This window comes from Sorex araneus, chromosome 3 (assembly GCF_027595985.1).
Source record: "Sorex araneus isolate mSorAra2 chromosome 3, mSorAra2.pri, whole genome shotgun sequence".
Classification (NCBI taxonomy): domain Eukaryota; kingdom Metazoa; phylum Chordata; class Mammalia; order Eulipotyphla; family Soricidae; genus Sorex; species Sorex araneus.
This window is the reverse complement of record NC_073304.1, coordinates 109,966,144-109,990,177: the sequence shown is the minus strand read 5'-3', so window position 1 is coordinate 109,990,177 and position 24,034 is coordinate 109,966,144. Positions and strand designations below refer to the sequence as shown.

Sequence of the window (24,034 nt, the reverse complement as noted above, 5' to 3'; positions counted from 1 at the left end):
CTCTGTATCTAAGGGGGATCTAAGTGAACCCTCTGCTGTGGGTGAGAAACAAGAAGCCTGGAAATGGGAGCAGACACACAGAAAGTGTGGAGCTAAGGAAAGCAGAACTGTTTACCCAAAGATCCACCTTCCCCTTGCAACCTCCACAAGGAAGACGGAATTGAATTGGAAATGTCTACAGTTTCTGTACAGGACTTTAAAATCAGAAGTTTAGGGAATAGCTGGACCCTCTGGCTTGGAGGTACTAGAAGACACTGCTTCATTCCTGACCTCATTCTGTTTGGGGTTTTCCCAACCAGAAAACATAATTTAGACTTTGTCCCCTATACGTGTCCTATTTTCTGTGTGGAAAGCAGACATATATTAATTCGTCTTCAGTCTCTAGGGTACTTGACAATTAGTCACAAGGTCAGAGCTGCTCGTGCCCAGCTGTGGATATCATGTGGCCTTCTCCTGCCCTCTCCTCCTGCCACAGTTCAGGTGCTATCCTTTCCCTAATATGATTGGCAAAGGCTTCCACTGTTGGATGCTTGACCCCAGTCTCATTCATGACCTGACATACACCCTTCATGTCCATCCCAGTCATGCCAGCTCTGGGCTTCTGTGTCCCTAAAGTTAGCAGGACAAGGAGCATTTTGTAGAATTGCTGGCTGGCTATGTTTATGCATATTTACCCACAGTAAACGACTCAAGGAAGAACCAATGTGTTACTTTTTATTGTGTGCAGAGCATGTGCACTTCGGCATTTGGAAAGCAATGAAAAGAGACTTGAAGTTAGAGTTAATTAGTTGTTTAAAAAGTGCCACAGAGGCATTCATTGCGTCTTCTGGGTCTGGTACTCTGAGGGAACTCCCACCAGGGGAGTCACGCATCTAAGGCCTGGAAGCAAACTCAGAGGGCCCAAGTGGGGTGAAAGGGCCTCTATGTGTAGTGGCAGTTGGTGCTCATCAGGGTGGTTGTGTTCAGCCAAGGCTTGTTGTGTACCATGAAACGGCAGCGTGTTTTCTGCCAAAGGGAAGAGAGAGACACACAACATCAGGGTTAGGGTAAAATGAGAAAATGCCAGAAGTACAGATGAGGAATGCGAGTAGAGCATTGAACTGCCCTGTATGCTCTAGTAAGAACAAGCAGGGCTCTGCCGTGACCTCTCAATCACCCTTCGCTCTGCTCCAAGTGGGGGAAACAGTATGCTTTCCACCCATGAGACCCAGACTTCCTTAAAGGGGACCTGCAGAAGACCGCAAAGTCCCAGAGTATGTGTGATAGGGATAAGACTTCTTACCCCAACCTCATTTTACTTCCATGCAACTAAGACTAATGAGGGCCTCTGGAAGGGCTCCATGATGGGGCCATTTCCAGGTCTAGAAAACGACCCTTCACATAAAAGACAGGGTAGGGAGAGGGGTACGAGAGTAGAACTCTCCTCCAAATCAAAGACTTCAATAACCAGTTACATCGTCAAGAGTCTGGTGTCTGGTGAGTGAGTGAGGCAGCATCAGATGTGCTTAGGGTGGGCGTAGACCAACCTCAGATTCCCTCTAATCTGCTTTAGGGCAGGACTCCAGGGGTCTTCTTCCCCCTCAGCAGTCCCCTAGGTAAACTATGCCCCAATTCCAATTCCCCAGCTAAAGTCCTCTCACAGATTTAAAACAGTCATACACAAAACAGTGTACATACATGTACACACAGACACATACAAAGCTTACAAGAGAATGCACTAAACTGCCCCCACCCCACAAACTAACACAGGGAAACTCCAGGTCCTCCTCTGCCCCAAATAAAGTACAAACCTCCTTCAGGTCATCAAAGGGACATCTGACCAAGCTGTATGTGTTGGCCTGAGACTTGGTACATTTGGTTTTGCCGATCTCCACCTCCAAAAAGTAGTTCATCCCAGCCACGACCTATACACGTGGTGAAGAACAAGCATTAACAACACGGTCCACCTCACACTTCTCTGCCAGCGAGCTGCCTGCCAAGGCCAGCTCTATGAAGCAGAGTCATGTCATGCACCAGCGAGCCGAGCTCTGTGCCGCAGGTCCTCTTTCTTGTCATCTCTGTACTATGAGGCTCCAATAAAGCTTCTCCCAAGCCCTCAAGAGAGAAGAAGCAAAAGGGAAGGTGTAAGCCAGGAAGCAAAATTCTATCAACTCCGTTTAGGAAGCAGGGGTAGAGCAAGGGTGTTGGCAAACAGACACATCACAGCGGCAGCCAGAGCAAGGACTGAGGCACAGATGTCAGCGGTGCTGAGGCCAGGCTGCAATCATTTCAGCCAACTCTATTGTTATTTGCACATTTAAGCCACATCCACTTACACATTATTTACTATCTGCCATATATTAGGGCTTATGCTAAATTCCGGTTACCTGTGAGGAGCCCAGAGAAAATGCCACTCTTTCTATGTAACTCAGGTCTACACATTCCCTCACATAACAATGGGAGTTGGGGTGTTCACACACATATTTGAGGCCAGTAGGCCTGCATTACTTTTGGTGGTAAGGGTGGGCACCCAGTGATGCACAGAGCTTACTCCTGGCTCTGCACTCAGGAATTATTCCTGGGGTGCTCAGGGACCACATGGGATGCTGGAGATCCCACCTGGGTCAGGGGCAAGTAAGGCAACCCCCACCACTCTACTACTGCTCAGCCTCCATCACTTTACATAGTCCTCTCTGTGAAGGGTCAACACTCTGTATGCCTTTCGATTTGAGATTACCCAAGCACAGTGAAGCCCGTCCTCATGCAGGGCAGCTCACCTGTGTGCTTTGGGGAATAGGAGAAGCATGGTGTGAGGAGTGCTGGGAGCGAAACCCTCAATCCTTCCCGAGGGTACTATACACTCCTTTGTATCAGACTCCCCACAAGGCACCAGGAGCTAGAAGGCTCACCTGATGTGGCAAGCTCAAGTCACATTTGAAAGAAGCAGGCTGGAGAGGACCTAGTGATTTGGGACAATACAACTCCTGACCAGAGGGTTCAGGTCAGCCAACTGTGGTGGATGAAATGGTTCTGGTCTTGGGCCACCCTCTAGAGAGTCAAGAGAAGGTAGACCAGCCCTGTGTATTAGCAGCACTTTCCTTGTGCAGCTGCATCACTCTATTGTGTTCTCCAGTGGGATTTTAAACTAATTTATTGAAAGGGAAAACATCCTATAAACTATACCAAATTAACCCACTAGCTCCCATCACGGTGCTAGTATTCACTATACATACAACACTGTATTAGGCTATTTTCCCATGCATTTTTTTCCAACACTGTATTGGGTAATTTTTCCATGTAATTTCCCCTCCTTTATACCACCTGATACTCAAATAGGTATTATTTTAATTCACAGTTGAAGCTTGAAGAATTTACATTGCCTGCAAGACCCCTACCAGGGACCCCCTTCAAGGACGAGCACAAGGCCCTTCCTGATGTTCTCTCATGTCCACTCAACTCAGAAGAGCTGGCTGTCCTCGTCGGATGGCACAGCTGGCAGAACTGTGGCCCTCTCTGCTCCTGTCGGCACTCACCCACTCAGCTGCTGCTGGGGTGTGCCCATCTCGGGGCAGTAAACAGAATTCCACAGGCCAAAAATCTTCTTCACCTGCACACGGGGAACAATGGTCCAGAGGCCTTTCCTCCAGGATCTCGAGAGGTTTGGACTCTGTGTCAATTCTCTACTCTGGAATCTCTGAGACCCCATGACTGCTCAGTGGATGCTTGTGTGTGCTGATACAATCTGCACATTCAGTGAGCGGTGTTTTTTTGTAGCACTGACCCCAAGTACCTCATTGCAAGGCTAACACTGCAGAGGCTGGCCCAGCTGATTGGCACCTGTGAAAAACCTGCAAAGTCAGAATCTAATTGGAGTAAAGATCTGGTCAACCCAACCTGAGCCTGCATCGCAAATGACTGGATCCTTCATAAATAGCAGCGCAGGCCCTGAGACAGACTCATGGGAAGCCTCAGAGATCAGGGGGCTGCCAGACCTGAGCATGGCCTGGGGTGGGGGTCCCGGACAAGCAAATTTCTGAATGTCAGATGTCAGTGATAATCCCTGGCTGTGAAAATCCTATATTCATTATATTAGAAACGTTTATTTCTATTTCCGACAGGAGCAGAGACTGTACATTTCAAATTGTTTTTGAAAACGTTTACATTTAAAAAGTTAGGTAAAAGGCTCATCGTTCACGGGGACTGGCCGGAGAAGCCCGGGCTCCCTACCTCCTTTCACACCCCTCTAAGTTTCTTTAAATAAAACTGTTTCTGCTTAACTCAAAAAACATTCAGAAAAAATAAATGTACACATATCCACAGTGTGTATGAACTACGGAGAATAAAGTAAACACGATGGTGGTTGCAAGCGAGGAGCCTGGGCGAAGGACTAGAGACTGGAGACGGCTATTCACCTCTGAGTGAAGTGTAGAGGGAACAGTGTAGAGGGAACAGGAAAAAGGACTGTAAAAAGAACAATGCAGAGGCCCAGCCTGGAGGGCAAGCCAAGAGCAGGGTCAGGTGCGGGGGGGTCAGTTCTTCGCTCATCGAGAACTGGAAGGCTCGATCCCAAAAGGGTAAAGGGGTCTTGGGGCAGGGCAGGAGGGAAGGGCAGGGACGAAGCAAGAATCTCAGGATGATTTAATAGAATAAAAAAAGAAAGAAAAAGAACCTTACGCGGGCGTCAGGGGCGGGGCCGAGGCCCGGGCCTCTCCAGTAAGCAGTGCAAGAAGGGCTGTGGGCAATGCCGGAGACTGGGACTGCAACTCCCCTCCCTGCACCTCCCTGCCCCGCCCCGCCCTCCTGAGGCCCCGCCCCCTAGACCCCGCCCCCGAGGCACCGCCTTCGCTAGGCCCCCGCCTACATAACACCCGCCCTCCAGAGGCCCCGCCCCCTGACCCGCTTTCCGGTGCCAGCTCTTATGCTGGGACGGCGCAGCTGGGGTCCCCGCAGCCCGTGCGGGTCCTGGCGACCCGAGACCCGCCACTCACCTGCTTGCGAGCGCTCAGTAGATTCACGGGGCGGCGCAGGTACTTGTCGTTGCTCATCTTGTTGAACTCGCTCATGGCGAAGCTCAACATCCTCTGCACGTCCACGTCGTCGCCGTCGGCGTCCATGAGGCCACCCACCAGGCGCTGCGCCCTGCCTGACTGCGCGCAGAGCACGGAGCTCATAGCCAGGGCCAAGGCGGCCAGAAGGAGCAGCGAGCGCAGGGGAGAGGCCATGACGCAGTGTCCTCTGGATGGGGCCGCCGAGCCGCCCTTTATCCGCCTGGGTCGGCCCGGGCCCCGCCCACAGCCCGCCCTCGGAGCCGCCCACTGCCCCGCCCCGCCACCCGGCCCCGCCCTCACCCCGCCCTCGGAGCCACTCACTGCCCGCCCCGCTGCTCGGCTCCGCACGGGCCGCCCCCAGTCCCGCCCCGCCCCCAGCTGCCCTGCGGGCTCTAGCCGCGCCCTCCGTTCGGCCCCCGGAGCCCGCCCCGCGCCGTCCCCCCGCCCCCTCCCGCCTGGTCCCCGCAGCGGGGGGCTCCGCCAGCGTCCAGTGCAGCACCGAATCTGCCCTTCTCCCCATGTGTTCGGCGGGTCCTGCTTCTGGCTCGGCCCACCAGTCCTCCTCGCTGCTCCGGGTCTGGGCACGCCGAGTCGCCCGCGCTTGCAGCGCTGCCCGGTGGAAAGTGACCCTTCCGCGGAAAGGCGTGTCTGCTACAGAGCAGCCGGGCACGCTCGTCCTTGGCTTGAAACCAGACCGACTCCGTCGATCGCGACCAGAAAGTGCCCCGCACGCTGTGTTGTAACCCACCCGCACAAACTGTAATGAGCTTAAACCTCAGAGGAATGAGAGTCAGAAAAATCCAACCCTTTCTCCAGCTCTAAGCCCTAGGGTTGTTCTGAAGATTCTTGCTAGTTTCTTTAGAATTGCTTCTGAGCAGGGCCTGTTTTGGGCCAGCAGGGCCCAGAGATGAAGAACGCACAGAAATCCCCTATCATAAAGTGTGGAGGGGGGCAGGGAGCTTGGAAAGAACCCACAGCAGGAGCAGTGAGCAGTGAGTGTCAAACCCCTGGTCCTCTCTTGCTTCAGAGGGAGCCACAACACCGCCCCTCACTCTCATCCAACACGGAAAATTTAACGCAAACACTGAGATGCATCTGTTATTCACTTAAAATGTGTCCCAGTTACACGTATTTTAGTTGCACAGGAATTTCAGCAAATGCATACACTAGTACTCCATCAAGATCTAGAATTAACTCCAAAGTTTCCTTGTAATCAATCACCATATCTGCCCCTGCTACCTGAATATGAGCAGAACTGTTTCTGTGAATTGTTTGGTTTTTGTTTGTTTTAACCTATTGTCGAATAAGTGAGAGCAGTATGAGTGCCTGGATGCCCAGGTTCTTCCATTTGGCATCATTCATCAATTTTGAGCTACTCATTCATTCCCCTCTGTTGTAATCTGCCTGTTCTGTCTGTTGTTTTTTTATTTTTTTCCCTTTAGACTGAGACCACATGTTCCTGGGAGTCCCCAGTGGGACTAAAGAAGATGTTGTGCCACCTATAATGCCACCATTGCCAGAAGCATGGAATCTTGAAGGGCATGCAGAAGAACTCTTAGATGTGTTAGAGGTTACGGTTAGCCAACATCAACCCAGACACACTTTGATCTAGGGTTGGAGCAGAAGAATCCTGTATGCAAAAAATATTCTAATAAATATTTATGTTCAGTGTGAAATATGAGGCCTATTGCTCAACATCCATTATAACTGTAGTAGCAATTTTTCCCTTTTTCCCTTCAAGGGTCTTTAGGTGGTGATCAATGAAGTTAGCACAAAGAGTTTAACAGGAGAAAAACAAATGAAATTTCATTCATGTGGGAGTCCTATAAACAAGGGTCTCGGGGCCAGAGAGAACTTATAGGAAGTGAGACATGACTGGTCTCATCCCCAGCATCACACGTTGTCCCCTGAGCACTGCACAGTGTTACTCCTGAGCATACAGCCAGGAATTGCCTTGAAACACCACAGTCTAAGCCAAAGCCCCTCACCCTCACCCCCATAGAGACTCCAAAGCAGTCAATAGCGAAGTCAACACATGCAGGTCATCCTGAGCCAAGGAAAGAGAAAGGGGTGATGCTTCAAAGCAAAATCGAGGGACAGAGCTTTGATTATCTTTGCAGTAAGTCTTTCTGAGGAAGGGAAATCTTTATGTTGGTAGCACCTCTGCTGCTGCTGCACCCATCTATGTTATTTTAGGAAGTTATGGGAGAAGTAAAAATTTCCCTTAGCGAATTGGTTGCTTTGTGTTGCTCCACCTTGACTTCTGCTTCCTTTAGCAATTTGCAGTAAAATGGTGGGTAATTGTTGGAACTGTTATTAGTACAATAGGACAGACAGTATTATATTGGGTACATTGAACACTGGAGCTGTGACTCAGAGGGCACTGACAGCTCTGCCTGTCACTTGATGTCCTTTGTCCCTCCCCTTCCTGCCAGTCACAGAGGAAGTAGATCTAATGACAAGGACTTGACCAGGCATGAGTTAGATTTCACTGGGCCTTGACGATCTCTGCATTAGTTACAGTTCTTTAGGGTGAGGCTGTGCCAACCACATTTTCTCACCTCGATTTTGTATGCCTGCTAAACTGTCTCAGCAAGATATACCTTTACAACCCTTCCCTTCTTTTTGTTTATGTCTGATAAAATTTCTTCTCTTCCACTTTTGATATCTAAGTCCAAGAGTTCTGCTTTGTTGGTAAGAACCTGTGTGATTTTCCATCATCTCCTCCCAACCTTTCTGGCAACAAATCTACACTGTCCTTGTTACACTTAGAGATGAGCTCAATCTCTCTCTTATTTTGATCTCTAACAATAATATGAAATAATGTGTTATCATTTTTACATGTTCCAGAATAATATTTCTTTAATACTATAAGAGGATTAAGGCACTCTAGTGCTAAGACTGCTGTGGGTTTCGACCGGAAGTTGGTGAAAATGCTGCTGTTAATTAGTGGTCCAGGGGAATGTGAGACTAGAAGGGAGCAAAAATGGGAGCAGGCATCTCTGTCTGGATTGGTGGAAGAAGTGGGGGAATATATCCTCCTGACCCCTGACATTTTATTATGAAAAATTCTAAGCATGCAGCAGAATGGTTTTATACCAAGTACCTATATAGTCACAATATCGGTTATATAATTAATCTTTAAGTTTGTTTTGTCCATCAGTCATACTCCTTAACATATCATCATGATAACATTGAATAGAGATCAATATTTACTTATAGCATTTTTATATTTTTTATAATGTAGCAGTACTGCTATTTATTCAGCCATAGATTAAGCTGATTAATTTGGGCATGAACTCCACTAGCTTTTTCATCTTCTGCAAAATTTACCTGCATGCATTTTAAGTAAATTACTTCAATTACATGTACTTAATTTTGACAAATATATATTCCCATAAAACCCAAATCTCTATAAAATATGCCCAAATTATCACTCCCAAAAGGCTCTTTCAAGTCTGTATCCCCCACAACCTCCTGTTTCATATTGATTTTTGAAAATTAATCCATGATGTTAAAGTTGTAGATTTATAACTCATTTTTGCTTGTCATAAAAAGTGGCTCCAGAAGAGTCTTTAGAAGGTTATCTTTTCTTCTTCTCCTCTTTCTCCTTCCTTCTCCTCCTCCTCCTCCTCCTCCTCCTCTTCCTTCTCCATCTTTTCTTCCCCCTCCTCCTCCTTGGAACAGCTTTCCTCTCCTCCCATCCCTACCTGCTCCTCTTCCTGTCATCCTACCTTTATATCCCAAAATTTTAATTTTTGATACTCATTATAAGTGGATTTAAGAAAAATTCATACCACAGAACAATAGAGTCCTACAGAACTGAAATTACCTGAAATCAGGAGGGGGTTATGTAGAGGAAGAGATTGGAAGATAGGAGGGGTCCTTGGGATATTGGTGGGAGGAAGCAGGAACTCTGGTGTGGGGTGTAGTATGTATAAGACTATTGTTAACAATATTATTAAATCATATTACCTCAATAAAAAATTGGAGAAAACACACACATAAAAAACGAGCAGAATTTCCAATCTCTTCCATATGTTAGAAATATAAGCACTTTTCAAAAGTAAATCACTTTTTGCATGACTTCATTATGAAAATAAATGATAAACAAAATGTATAAGGTAAATTGTGTGTACTTGAACTTGTGTACATGTACTTGTGTATTTTGACCACACTGAGATCATTTTATGATTGTAATTTGATGCTTGTTTTTCTCAGTAATGAACATTTTCCTGTTTTTCATATTGTTTTTTTAAAATTCTGCATTAGTTTCTATTTTAGTTATTCCAAAGTTTATATTTCCTCTAATTTTCCTCTGAAAATCTTTTAGCTGCCTCTCTTTTAAATTTTCCTCTATGATGGATAATATTCTGACACTATTATGGAATAGTATCACAAGAGCCTTGGTACATATTTTGGGCTATTTTCTTTTCAAATTGTAATTATTGGGTCACAGGCTACAAAGATATTTTGACTACAAATAGTTATTCAGAAAGATATGTCTGACTTTATCAGGAACAAGTAATGAAAAGAAAGCTGTAATGGTCAAAGTGAACATTTTGCTTTTTATTTTATCTAAGAACAAGTATGAGGGCAACTGTAGTCAGAGCTGTGAGGTCCCCTGAGAGCCTAGGTGGTGCCCCTTGACGGTCATCCTCCTCCTGTTCCTATGGCCTGAATGCTTGAAGCAATTTTGGTAGGATCTCTTGTACAAATTCATCATTCATGTTATTCCATGTCTCACAATTTATTAACTGTTGTAGATATTTATTAAAGTCAGTAAACATTGATAGCATATTATCCATCACTGGTATCAAAGTTATGTGATGTGATGCCTACTGTGGTTGCTTAAGGATGCCAGAAGAATTGAAAGGAGCTGGAGGAGGTGAAAGCAGTAACCTTCACTCCTGGCTAGGTTGTCGGGACACTGCTGTGGGAGGTGAGGAGAGTCATCTGCATGAGCTGTTGCCTGGAGTGAGTCTGACAGCCTCAGGAAGGCAATCACCTGAGCCCCACTTGATCTATGCAACTTGATAGATAGACCTTGATAGTGGGTTTGGGGATCTGTGTGTTGCTGGTTGAGGTGAAATTATGCTCTTCGTAGGAGAGGAGCATTTCCTATGTACAGGTTCTCTGTCTCTCAGCAAAGGTTTTCAGAAGACAGTGAAGCAGAATATTCCTATTAAAAAAAAATTAGGCACATCCAAGAAAGCATAAGGGCTTCAGCAGAAAGAGGAGAGGCCCCTAAAGAAAGTGAAATCGCTACCTTATGAAAACCCTGCATCCACAAAGTAGGTCTGGCCTGTACATTTAACTATTTAGGATCAGTGAAACATTACTTCTTCAAATCAGATCTTGGTTTTATTACATCATGAGAGCTTATTACTAGTCCCTACTCTCATCCCATTTATCTGCCTGTTTAAAAAAATGATAATATGTCAACATGTTTGTGTCACATATTCTCTCTGGTTAAGGTTAGCATGAAGAAGTTGAAAGGAAACAAAAATAAAAATCAAGATAACTATGAGTTTAATAAATAAGAGTTTAGTACCTGTACTTCCCCTTTCTTTCTGCATAGCAAGATCCACCAGTGATGGTAAATCAGCAACAGAGGAGGATAAGGACCCCACCTTTCCCATACAGTTTGAGCGGAGTTTGCAGAACAATACATGTTAATGTACACCTTCTTAGTCTATCATAGACTTTTATTTTTAAAACACATGAAATAAAATTCATTGAAACTTGGCTGTAGCCCCTATAAAAATAGCAGAAAATCTGACTTACAAGTCTACACTTCTCAGAATACATGGCCCTGGGGTTTGGCACCAGCTACTGTGGAACAGTGATGTGGAAGTTAACATCTTAGTTTGCTACTCCTCTCTGTTGAGAAGCCAAAGACTCAACAAATACCATGTGCAAGTCAAAATACAAGTCGAAAGCCGTTATTCCTGCCTCTGATTGACCAAAAGCCTCTTGACTCTGTAAAAGTCCAAGGGCTATATGGAGAAATGGTCTGTGGAAGATGTGGACAACTTACAAAAATGTGGCTTTCCTCCTAAAATCGCCACCATAGTGCTTAGGAATGTAACCTTAACTTTGTTATAGGTCTGCGAGATAGAATTGGAAGAGTATAATTATGCAGATAACTTGGATGGGTCATGGTTGGAATGGGTGAGGTGACAGGGATGGAGCCTCTACTTTATCCAGTTTCTTTCTATGTACTTTCTTATTTGCCAGTTTAGTCTTTAGACAGTCCTGGGAGACATTGCCTCCATTTTGTAGATCTTGAAATGGAAGTTTCTCTCTCTTACTCAGAGAGACTATGCCACGTAAGTCCCCTTCGTTGGAAGTAGGAAGTGGGCCAAGTAGGTTAACAGTAGAGCCTAGAAATTGTGACTAAAGCTGAGTTGGGAACAGAGGAGGAGTGATCAGTATGAGGCTGGGGACTCCACAGATTAAGGCAAGATTAAGGTGGAGGGCATCACTCTTTGCTCTTCTAATTGTGGAGATACCCAATAATCTGGCAATAATTTGTCTAACAGAGCTACATTTGCTTCTCAGTAACACTTAAAATCCCAAGATTTTCAATGTTTTGGTGTTAATATTTCAAAAATAATTTCAGATAAATTTTTAGGGATATAGCTGATGGTGGATATGGAGATCCTGAGGAGTTTTTAACCACAAAACAAGTAAATGATGGGAGAAAATGCTCTTCTTGGCTCAATTGTGAAACTTTTTAGGATTCTAAAGCTGATTTCTTAAGCAGTGCAAATTCTCAACATTAGTAGTCTGGCACTCAGTAGGAGGCCAGGACTAATCCAAGCTTTGTCCCTTCCAGAATTTAAATTTCTTCTTGTGAGAAAAGAAGGTGGTAGAATAAAAGATTACAGAGTAAGCCAACTCTTTGAAGGCTGAAATCTTAGGCTGGCAAGGGTGATACTTGGCTCAACTAGCTATGGAAGAAACAGATTCTGTAACATGTTGAAAAAGAACTTCCCAGAAGACAGGAGTTGGGATGTGGCTCTTTTCTACGGACCATTATAGAATTGTGTAAATATAAAATTTTTACAAGTAGTTTTAAAATAGGGCCTGAACACAGGCTTCTAGAAAGTCCAGAGGAGTAGGCCCAGAGGCAGGACCTCCCCCACAGATAGAGCCTCCATAGCAGCTTCACTTCCTGCGCCTTATGAAAGGGATCTGATTCACACACTCTCTCTCACTTCCTCCCCAAGGGACTACAGATGGAATCAAACCCAGTTCTTCTGCTTTCCCCTCTCCCTTTTCCCTTCCTGCTCCTTTAGCACAAACCCACTGTGAAAAGCAGAGTAGATGTGGACTGGTGATTTTCCCTATATTTACAAAGTGAACTGGACACTTCAGATTGAGGTGGGCATAGGTAATGTTATGGGGTCTGTATCTTGGAATTGTCCAGAAAGACCTGTCTCAGGATGAACTCAGGAGCTCACTCAAATGGAGAAGGCTTTTTACTTACCTCTTGATTCTTCTTTGCTGTGCATGCATTTTAGGAGAGGTACAATTCCAGGTGTCAAAAGAAATAAATAGTTTCTCTTCTTTGGATAAAAGAAATAACTTATTTCAGAATTTTCAGAAGCTCCCTGAGGAGTAAGTCAGATAAGAGTATATACAGTGCTTTCACACACACACACCTTCAACATGAGAGAGATAGCTCAAAGGGCTGAGCACATTCTTTGCATTCAAGAGGTCTTAGTGTTTAATCCTCAGCATTGCATGACCCATGAATACTGCGAGGATTAACCCCTGAGCACAGAGCTGAGAATAACCCCTCTGAATATCACTGGATGTGGACCAATCGCCACACATACAAAACCAAAACCAAACCCATCATCTCATCCCCCTGAGACCAAAACAAAACAAATTTTCAGGTTTATAACATTTTGATCAGAAGACTATTTTCAGCAAAGTTTTTATTTGATGTACATTAGGAAGGGCCAAAATAACTTTTGTGAAACTCCGTTGAATTCCAACAATCAGACTTAACAAAGACTGCTTTTACATTTTGTGGTCTGGGTAAAATGTACCGAAGGTTTGAGTCAAATGCAATCTTTAAAGTTATAATCTAACATTCATAGTATATGGTTAAAAAAAACTCTTTTAGCATTAGTAGTGCTTAGTTGTTAAACATTTAACCAAAGGAGCCAGAAATGTAAACTGAGTGAGACGTTTCACTTCCCCCATGCACAGGAAGAGTCAGTTATTTCCCCTCTTTTGAAAGAAGAAAGTCTTTGGAAACAATCATACCTAGGGTCCCTTCTGGGTGATTGATGGCAAGTGTCATAATGTAAAGGCTGCTCCTAGTACAACGACATGGGCAAAGACAAGGAACCCATGAGAAATCTCTGAACCAAGTCATCTCTGCTAGCAACAGAGCAGGTGGACAATAAACCAGACAGGCATGAATGTGCCCCTAAAGACTTTCCCTGTCTGGTAGTGGAGGGCTGTAAGAGGGTTTCTCAAATCTGAATATGAACACGAATTGTGAAGATATTAAAATGCATATTTGTTGTGATGTGGACTCATTTCTGTATTTCTGACATCATTCTTGAAAAGTGCTGCTGATGATTCAGTTCTGAGTACATTGAGCATCATTTTTTTCCCTTTGATTTTTGGGCTACAACTGGTTGTGCTCAGGGATTACTCATGGTTCTTATGCCAGGAATCACACTTGGCCGGGCTGGGTTAGGGGGTGTATGTGTAGTGCTGGAGATAGAACATGGGTCGACCAGGGCAAGGCAAGCATCTTACTATGACTATGACCCAGAATACATTGAGCTTCTTGTATTTGCTAACATGGAACTAAGAAAGAAGCAACTTTGCTATTTTTTAAAATTTATTCTTAGAAATGGAAGCACAATGAGATACACAGTTACAAAGTGTACGTTTCTCACCACCAGTGTTCCCAGCCTCCTTCCCCTGCCCACCAGCAGCCTCCATGGCAGACGTACTTTAACTACTTTCAACACTCATTTCTTGTCCAGAGTGATCATTTCCAATATCAATGTCACACCGGTCTCTTCTCTATCCTAAGTGCTCTCTACCCCACAGTTGTAGTTTCCAACCATTGAACAGTCCTCCTGGACCATGTTTTCCTTGGCTTTGGATATTAGTCTTATACTACTTTTAAAATATATATATATATATATATATATATTGCAAATGAATGCAGTCATTCTTTATCTGTACTCCTCCCTTTGACTCATTTCATTCAGCATGATACTCTCCATATCCATTGATTTGTAAGCAAATTTCATGACTTATTTTTCCTAGTAGCTGCAGGGTATTCCATTGTGTAAGTGTATCATAGTTTCTTTATCCAGTTGTCAATAAGCAACTTTATTAATATTGACTCAATACTTGGTCAAAGACTGAAATTTTGGTATGCTTCCTATTGGATGCCTTACTAATATCCTTGTTTGTTAACGCTTGAACTTATAGTAAATATGAATGGGACTGTTTTGTAAACTCTGTTGTGAATATCATATATCTTATGTACAGGAACTAGCACTTAATTAGTACCCTGAACTAAATGAAAGTCCTGTAAAACACAAAATATGTGCATGCACTTCATGTATTGTCAAAGAAGTGCTGATATAAGCTGGTATTACTAATTGTTTCAGAAAAGAGAGATGGGGCCCCTCATAATATGAATTGAGGAAGACGGCTTGAAACCAAAACTATGACCTATTTTTCAAAGGCATGAGGGTCTCTGAAATACAGGAAATATTTGTGGAGACTGTGAGAAGACTCCTTAAAAAGAGAAGCCCCAGACATGGAGCAAAGGCCATGCTCAGAATATCCAGGGAAACTAGGAACATTTTCAAACTCTTCTTGAATACACAGAGTTGTCACAGATTTGGGGGAGGGGCAGTGTGAAAAAAATTGCATAAAATCTCACAAAGAACTGAAGTGTTCACATCCTCAGTGTGGGGCTCTGTCTGTGTTAGAGGTGTAATTCCTTTCTTTTACTTTGGCTCATATTCTACATCTTGGGGATTTTCCAGCAGTTCTGTTTAAGATGTGTACTTGGCTTGCTGTGCTTCTTTGCTGTGGAGAAGCCTGTGGTCTTTTTGTCAGCTTGTAACTTTCTCTTCCCTCTTATTTACCAAGTAAACTTATCTTCATTATTTATCTCCTTCCCAAAATTCTTTTATGGAATGATAGGCAATGAACCGGAGAAAAAAATGTAAGCATAAAAAGAGCTGGCCTTTTTTATTTTATTTAAAAAAAAATTTAGCACTGTAGTTTACGAAACTGTTAATGGTAGGGTTTCATGCACACATCCTCCACCAAAGTTCCCACATTCCTTCACCATTGTCCCAGTATCTCACTCACCCATCCTATGCCTTCCATCTCCACACCCAATTCCTATTAAAGACCAGTTCTCAGCTCCTGTTGCACTTGGGCATTTGTTATTCCCTTACTTAAACAAAGTATTCCCTTACTTACTTAAAATGAGAGTGGTCCATATGAGAGAGATTATTCTGTGTTTGTTTCTCCCTTTCTGATTAACTTTACTCCGGACAATACTTTGTTGTGAAGTAGAATTCTACTCCTGTGAAGTAGAATGGCTTATGTGCAGTGAAAAGAAGAGAGACCACAGCCTAGAGAATGGAATCTATTACTTCCCTCTCTGCCCACCATGGTCACCCTGGGAAGTGCCTAAGAAATTCAGAATTACTGAAAGTCTGTTAGGAGTTCTTTCATGATATAGACCTTCAGGAGTGGGGCAGCCATAAAGCTACACCTGAAGTTCACTTGTTCTGCATGGCTTGGGAAACGATCCCTGCCACCAGATTTCTTGGGGAACCATCGGCTCAGGCTGGAATAAAGAATTGCTTGCTCTTTGCAGGGAAAGGAAGTCAGTCTTAAATCTTTCCCAGTCTTTTTCTGTCTGTTGCCTTCTCCTTGCAGAACAAAAATTTCAGGAGCTGACGACTAAGTGAAGCGAAACAGTTTTATTTTGGAAATACAGGGAGCGAAGAAGAAAGGTAGACAAAAATTCATGTTCAAGAGAGAATACAGACCTCTCTGAAGCAGAAAAAACAAAACACACATCCTAAGCAGAGATTGAAGGACTATTTTCCCAGAATAAAAGCACGTTCTTTAAAGATAGAAAGAGCGCATCTTATGCACATGCAGGCAAGACAAAACCAAGAAAGAATGCATCTCAAGAGAGGAGGCCTGTGCATTTACCCGCTTCTTCCTTGCCAACTGAGTTTATATAGATTTCCCAAACTCCCCACACCCCCCCCCAGTCTTCTTTTGAAGCAGTTGATGGTCTTCTTTTGATAGTCTTCACTTGGCTTTTGGCCAGCAGTGGAGCCTTTCCTCACAGAGACTGCAGCCAGCTCTCTTCTCAGGGAGCCATCTTTGCACCTGGCCTGTAGTTCTGCATCTCAGTGTTTTTTTCAAGATCCTGATATTGTGCTTTTGTTTCAAAAGCCTTCAAGCCGGTTTGTGTTTCAGATAATGTTTTCCCCAATAGACATTACCAGGTTTTCCCTCTCTTCCTGCCTGCCACAATTTCTAGGTCCATCCATGTTGTAGAAAATTGCATAAGTTAATCTATTTTAAAATTTATTTATTTTTAATTAGAGAATCACCGTGAGGGTACAGTTACAGATTTATACATTTTTGTGCTCATGTTTCCCCCATACAAAGTTCGAGAACCCATCCCATCCCTTCACCAGTGCCCATTCTCTACCACCAGTAAACCCAGCATCCCTCCCACCCTTCCCAATCCCATCTCCCCCCACCGTACACTGCCATTGTACCAGGGTATTCCCTTTTGTTCTCTCTCTCTAATTAGGTGTTGTGGTTTGCAATACAGATGTTGAGTGGCCATTGTGTTCTGTCTCTAGTCTACATTCCGCACGCATCACTCTTCCCCCTCATGACCTTCGACCACATTTTACTTGGTGTTCCCTTATCTGAGTTGCCCAGAATGAGAGACAAGCCTCCAAGCCATGAAGTCAACCTCCTGGTACTTATTTCTACTATTATTGGGTGTTAGTCTCCTACTCTGTTAATCTATATTCCACAGATGAGTGCAATCTTTCTATGTCTGTCTCTCTCTTTCTGACTCATTTCACTCAGCATGATACTTTCCATGCTGCTCCACCTATATGCAAACTTCATGACATCATTTTTTCTAACAGCTGCATAGTATTCCATTGTATAGATGTACCAAAGTTTCTTCAACCAGTCATCTGTTCTAGGGCACTCGGGTTTTTTCCAGATTCTGGCTATTGTAAACAGTGCTGCGATGAACATATAAGTGCAGATGTCATTTCGACTATACTTTTTTGCTCCTCTGGGATATATTCCCAGAAGTGGTATTGCTGGGTCAAATGGGAGCTCAATTTCTAGATTTTTGAGAATCATCCATATTGTTTTCCAAAAGGGCTGAATCAGTCGGCATTCCCACAAGGAGTGTAGAAGGGTCCCTTTCTCCCCACATCCTCTCCAATAGTGGTTGCTTTTGTTCTTTAGGATGTGTGCTAGACTCTGTGGTGTGAGGTGGTATCTCATGGTTGTTTTGATCTGCATCTCCCTGATGATTAGTGATGCAGAGCACTTTTTCATGTGCCTTTTGGTCATTCGTATCTCTTCCTTGGGAAAGTTTCTGTTCATTTCTTCGCCCCATTTTCTGATGGGGCTGGATGTTTTCTTCTTGTAGAGTTCAACCAGTGCTTTATATACCATTGATATCGACCCCTTATCAGATGGGTATTGTGTAAATATCCTTTCCCATTCTGTAGATAGTCTTTGCATTCTGGTCATTGTATCTTTTGCGGTGCAGAAGCTTTTTAGTTTAATGTAGTCCCATTCGTTGATTTCTGTTTCCACTTGGTTGGCCAGTTGCATGTAATCTTTGAAGATACCTTTATCTTCAATATGGTTTTGCCGACCTTGTTTTCAATGTACCTTATGGTTTGTGGTCTGATGTTGAGGTCTTTAATCCATTTTGATCTGACTTTTGTGCATGGTGTCAGGTCGAGGTCTAAGCCCATTCTTTTGCATATGGTTGTCCAGTTGTGCCAGCACCATTTGTTAAAGAGGCTTTCCTTGTTCCACTTCACATCTCTTGCTCCCTTATCGAAGATTAGATGATCATACATTTGAGATTGTGTGTAGGGATATTCCACCCTGTTCCATTGGTCTGCGGGTCTGCTTTTGTTCCAGTACCATGCTGTTTTAATTGTTACCGCTTTGTAGTAAAGTTTGAGGTTGGGGAGGGTGATGCCTCCCATCGTTATCCCAAGAATTGTTTTAGCTATCCATGGGCGTTTGTTGTTCCATATGAATTTTAGGATTGCTTGATCCGTTTCTTTGAAGAATGTCATGGGTATCCTTATAGGGATCATTTGAATCTGAATAATGCTTTGGGGAGTATTGCCATCTTGACAATGTTGATTCTCCCTATCCACAAGCAGGTTATATGTTTCCATTTCCTCATGTCCTCTTTTGTTTCATGGAGTAACGTTTTATAGTTTTCTTTGTAGAGGTCTTTTACTTCCTTGGTTAAGCTGATTCCGAGGTACTTGATTTTCTAGGACACGATTGTGAATGGGATTGCTTTTTTCATGTCCCTTTCCTCTGCCTCATTGTTTGTGTATAGTAAGGCCATGGATTTTTGGGTATTGATTTTGTAGCCTGCAACTTTACTGTATAAGTCTATTGTTTCTAAGAGTTTCTTAGTAGAGGCTTTGGGCTTCTCTACTTCTCTAGATATAGTATCATATCATCTGCAAATAGTGAGAGTTTGATTTCTTCCTTCCCTATCTGGATGCCTTAATCTCTTTTTCTTGTCTAACAGCTATCGCAAGTACTTCCAGTACTATGTTGAAGAGAAGTGGTGAGAGTGGGCATCTTTGTCTTGTCCCTGATCTTAGAGGAAAGGCCCTTAGTTTTTCTCTATTGTGGTTAATGCTTGCTGTAGGCTTGTGGTAGATGGCTTCGACTATCTTGAGGAAAGTTCCTCCAAAACCCATTTTGGTGAGGGTTTTCATCATGAACCAATGTTGTATCTTGTCAAATGCTTTCTCTGCATCTATTGATATGATCATATGGTTTTTATCTTTACTTTTGTTGATATGATGGATTATGTTGATTGAATTCCTAATGTTAAACCATCCTTGCATCCCCGGGATGAATCACACTTGGTCATGATATATAATCTCTTTGATGAGTTGTTGGATCCTATTTGCTAATATTTTGTTGAGGATCTTTGCATTGGTGTTCATCAGGGATATTGGTTTATAATTTTCTTTGTTAGTGGTGTCTTTGTTTGCTTTTGGTATTAGGGAGATGTATGCTTCATGGAAACTGTTTGGGAGAGTTCCTATTTTTTCAATTTCCTGGAAAAGCTTGAGGAGAACTGGCAACAGGTCTTCTTTAAATGTTTGAAGGAATTTGCCAGTGAATCCACCTGGACCTGGGCTTTTGTTTTTGGGGAGATTTTTGATTACAGTTTCAATTTCCTTGATATTAATGAGTCTATTCAAGTATTCCAAGTCTTCTTGCTTCAGTCTTGGGAGATCGTAGGATTCAATAATTCATCCATTTCTTTTAGGTTCTCTTGTTTTGTGGCGTATAAACCTTCAAAGTAGTCTCTAATGATCTTTTGATATCAGTGGTTTCTGTTATAATGTCACCCCTTTGCATTTATGATTCGATTTATTAGGGTTCTCTCTTTCTTTCTTTGTGAGTCTTGCTAGCGGTTTATCAATCTTATTTATTTTCTTGAAGAACCGGCTCTTTGTTTCATTGATCTTTCGGATTGTTTTTTTGGCTTCCATGTCATTAATTTCTGCTCTAATTTTTGTTATTTCTTTCCTTCGGTCTGGTTTGGGTTCCTTCTTCTGTTCCTTTTCTAAGGTCTTGAGCCATGAAGTCAAGCTATCCATGTGGGCCCTTTCTTCCTTTCTGAGGAATGCTTGGAGAGCTATAAATTTTACCCTTAACACGGCTTTAGCTGCGTCCCATAGGCTTTGGTAGCTCGTGTCTTCATTCTCATTTGTTTGTAAGTATCTTTTGATTTCTTCCTTGATTTCCTTCCTGACCCACTCATTGTTCAACATTGAGTTGTTTAATTTCCTGGTGTTTGATTTTGTTCTCTGTGTTGTTGAGTGGTTAGCTTCTATCTTCAGCGCATAGTGGTCTGAAAACATGGTTGATGCAATTTCTATTTTTCAGATTCTATTGAGGTATGTTCTGGGGCCCAGTACATGGTCTATTTTAGAAAATGTTCCGTGTGCACTGGAAAAGAATGTGTATTCTTTCTTTTTGGGGTGTAAAGCCCTGTATAGGTCTATTAGGCCTCTCTCTTCAACTTCCTCTTTCAGAGTCAGTGTTTCCTTGCTGAGTTTTGTTCTTGTTGATCTCTCCAGAGGTGATAAGGCGGTATTGAAGTCTCCGACTACTATTGTACTGTTAGTGATGTCCTCTTTGAAGTCTGATAGGAGTTATTTTAAATATTTAGCCGGTCATTCATTAGGAACGCATACGTTTAAGAGTGTGTATTCCTCCTGTTGTATATATCCCTTGATGAATAGAAAATTACCTTCGCTGTCCCTTCTAATCTTTTTCAACCTGAAATCTATGTTGTTGGATACTAGGATGGCCACTCCATCTTTTTTAAGGGAGTTGTTTGCTTGCAGGATTGTTTTCCATCCTTTGACTTTGAGTCTATGTTTACTCTGTTTGTTCAGGTGTGTTTCTTCCAGGCAGCAGAATGTTGGGTTTAATTTCCGGATCCATTTTGCCACTCTGTATCTCTTGATAGGTGCATTTGGGCCGTTGATATTGAGAGAGATTATTGTGATGGGGTTTTGTGTCATCTTTCTGTGGGGTTTGTTGCTCTTATGGGGCTCCTCCTTGTCTTACAGTAGCCCCTTTAGACCTTCTTTTAAGTTTGGTTTTGAGTCTATGAAGTTCCTGAGAAGTTCCGAGAAATAGAGTATGGTTCCTTCGAGTTTGAGTGAGAGTTTAGCCGGATAAAGTATTCTTGGTGAGGCATTCACTTCTTTGAGTTTTTTCACTATGTCCCACCATTGTTTTCAGGCTTGGAGGGTTTCCTCTGACGGGTCTGCTGTAAATCTGAGGGGTGCTCCTTTGTATGTGATTTCCTTCTTTGACCTTGCTGCTTGCAGAATTGTGTCTCTATCCATAGCATCCGTCATTCTGACTATGATATGCCTTGGAGTCTTTTTATTCAGGTCTCTTTTTGCTGGTACTCTTCGAACTCCTTGGATCTGGAAGCCTGCCTTCTCCAGCTCTGGGAATTTCTTAGCAATGATGTCTTTGACTGCATTTTTTCATTGGGGTTTCTTCCCTGTGCTTCTGGTACTCTTGTGTTGTTCTTGTGTTGTTCCTCTTGAAGTCATCCCCAAGGACTCTGATTCACTCTATAGCCATTTTGAGGTCTTTCACCATTATTTGTTGTTGTCTATAAGCTTTCTGTAGCTCATCTTCCAGGTCGCTGATTCTGTCTTCGGCTGTAGTCATTCTGCTGTTGAGGGCATCTACTGAGATTTTTAATTCATCTACCAATTCCTTTATTTGTGTGACTTCCGTTCATAGCTTTGAAATTTCTGCTCTCATTTCTTCCTGCATTTTCTTGGTAGACCGTTCCAGTGCCTCATTCATATCCTCCCTTAATTTATTGGATGTCTATTCCATGGTTGCTTGGAGTATGTCGACTCTCCTCCAGATTTCCTCTCTGAATTCTTTATCTGAGAGATCGTAGATGTGGGTAGCCCCTGTTGATGTTTCTGGAATCTTTTCTTCTCCCTCTCTTCGTGGAGGGTATTTTCGCTGCTTCTGGTGAGATGGCCAGTATTGGGGAGCCAGGCGGGAAGACGGGGGACGCTGGACTCGGGGCGGGGCGGCTGCAGGACCTAATCTTTTCTTAATAACTGAATAGTATTTCATTGTGTATGTGCCATGGTACTTTTTTAATAATGTAGAAGTACTGCTATTTGTTCAGCCATTGATTAAGCTGATTGAGTTGGGCATGAACTCCATATTACTTTTTTAAAAAATTTATTGTATCACCATGAGATAGAGTTACAAAGCTTTGATATTTGAGATTCAGCCATATGATGATGGAATGCCCATCCCTCCACCAGTGCACATTTTCCACCAACAATGTCCTCAGTATCCCTCCCTCCCCCCCGCCACATCCCATGCCTTATCCTGCCTCTATGGCAGACAATTTCTCCAATACTCTCTAATTTTGGGCATTATTTTTTGCTCGAATTTTCCCACCACCATTCAAGCCTACATGCCAGAGGCAGACGCTAGATAACTTATTTTCCATTGTTTATTTTGAATATCATGAGAGCTCGCACGACTGTGAGTGCAAATGTAAATTTCTAGATTGTATATGGTTATGTTCCAGAGACATCTCTGTATGGCACTAATCCATTTTTGGGATTCAATTGGGAGTCGCTGAGCCAGGGCTGTTGGTGTGCTAAGATGGCAAATTGTGGGTCTGACAGCCAGTCTGCTGGGCAGGCGGGGACCCGGGGGGGACAGTCCTGGTCCTCTTCTGCCATGTGGTCTGGAGGTTTAGTCCTGGAACCTAAATACCTGGGCCTTGCTTGTGGAAGCTCTTGGTCACTGGAATTCCATCTGGAGTAGACAGGGAGACTGCACCTGCTCCATCTGGGGTGCCCCGGTGAAATTGGCTCAGTATGGGGACCAGAGAGATCTCCAGTGCTGTGGTGTCTTCCAGGACTTGCTGCTGTGTCTCTGGGCAATGGCTGTTGGTCCACGAAGACCCACATTATAAAATTTTCAGGGACCCTCTGCACCTAAAGACTTTGATTCCAGAGACCTAACACATTTTGGCATCCAGCGCAGCTTCTTACAGCAGTGCACTGGGACTGTGAGCTAGGCTACAACTCTGTGTGGTCCGGGGATGGATCTTTCCTCTCCACCCTGTCTTTCTGTATGGAAAATGGCGGTAGCAGCAACATCCACATGGCGGGAGTCACCTTCTAAGACTCCTAACCCAGAGGTATACAGTTTTCACACTTGGGGCTCCTAGGGAATCATGGGAAGTGGGTGTAACCGGCACACCCTCGGCTCAGATAAATCCGGAGCTGCTGAGAGTGAAACGGACCCTCTGCGCCTAAAGACTTTGATTCCAGAGACCTAACACATTTTGGCATCCAGCGCAGCTTCTTACAGCAATGCACTGGGACTGTGAGATGGGCTATGCAATTTCTGTCAGAATTTTCCCTGGATTTTATACAGAAATCCAAAACCGTGCGGACTTAACATCTCTTAATTGTCAGCAATGTGAAACGGTTCCTTTTTAGCAGGTCTGACTTGGGGGGGGAACTCCAAATAATAACAGTGAGTTTTTTGTTGAAACATTGAAGGTAATCAAAGTAGCAGCCATTTCTCTGGACTGTGAACTAAGCAACAGCCCCATGCTGGCCAAAAAGAGGAAATATTCCTCTTTCCTGGTTGTTTCCCATTTTCGGGGAGAAACGCGCCGTGGCATCCACCATACTATGAGGCGCGGGAAGGGGGATGAGGGGGGAAAAAGGAAAAGGAAAAAGGGGGAAAAAAGAGTTATGTACTTGGAGCAGTGGGGCTACATACATATCTCTTCATTCTCAGCAATGGGAAACTAATTACCAAATGCTTCATTGGTAGTACGGCTGTCTTTCTTGGGGGGAAACTCCAACAACAATAGTGAGTTTTGTGTTGAAATATGGAATGTAATCAAGGTAAAGAGAAAATGAAGTGAAATTCATCAGTTGGGGGTGGGGGGTGGGGGCGGGAGGTACACTGGGGTTTTTGGTGGTGGAATATGGGCACTGGTGAAGGGATGGGTGTTTGAATATTGTATAACTGAGACATAAGCCTGAGAACTTTGTAACTTTCCACATGGTGATTCAACAAAAAAAAGAAAAAGAAAAAAATTTTCAGCAGATTATATATTGGTG

At 43.6% G+C, this 24,034-nt stretch overlaps 1 protein-coding gene across 1 annotated transcript; it reads right to left on the bottom strand.

The window, feature by feature from the left end:
• Positions 1 to 700: 700 nt before the first annotated feature.
• Positions 701 to 5,256, bottom strand: LOC101540181 (cystatin-C-like). The gene is made up of 3 exons (XM_004602036.2): positions 4,968 to 5,256; positions 1,791 to 1,904; positions 701 to 1,005 (listed from the first exon to the last, which is right to left on the bottom strand). Exons 1-3 carry the CDS (start codon positions 5,199 to 5,201, stop codon positions 922 to 924), a joined length of 432 nt encoding a protein of 143 aa, XP_004602093.2. The 5' UTR covers positions 5,202 to 5,256; the 3' UTR covers positions 701 to 921.
• Between the last annotated feature and the right edge of the window lie 18,778 nt (positions 5,257 to 24,034).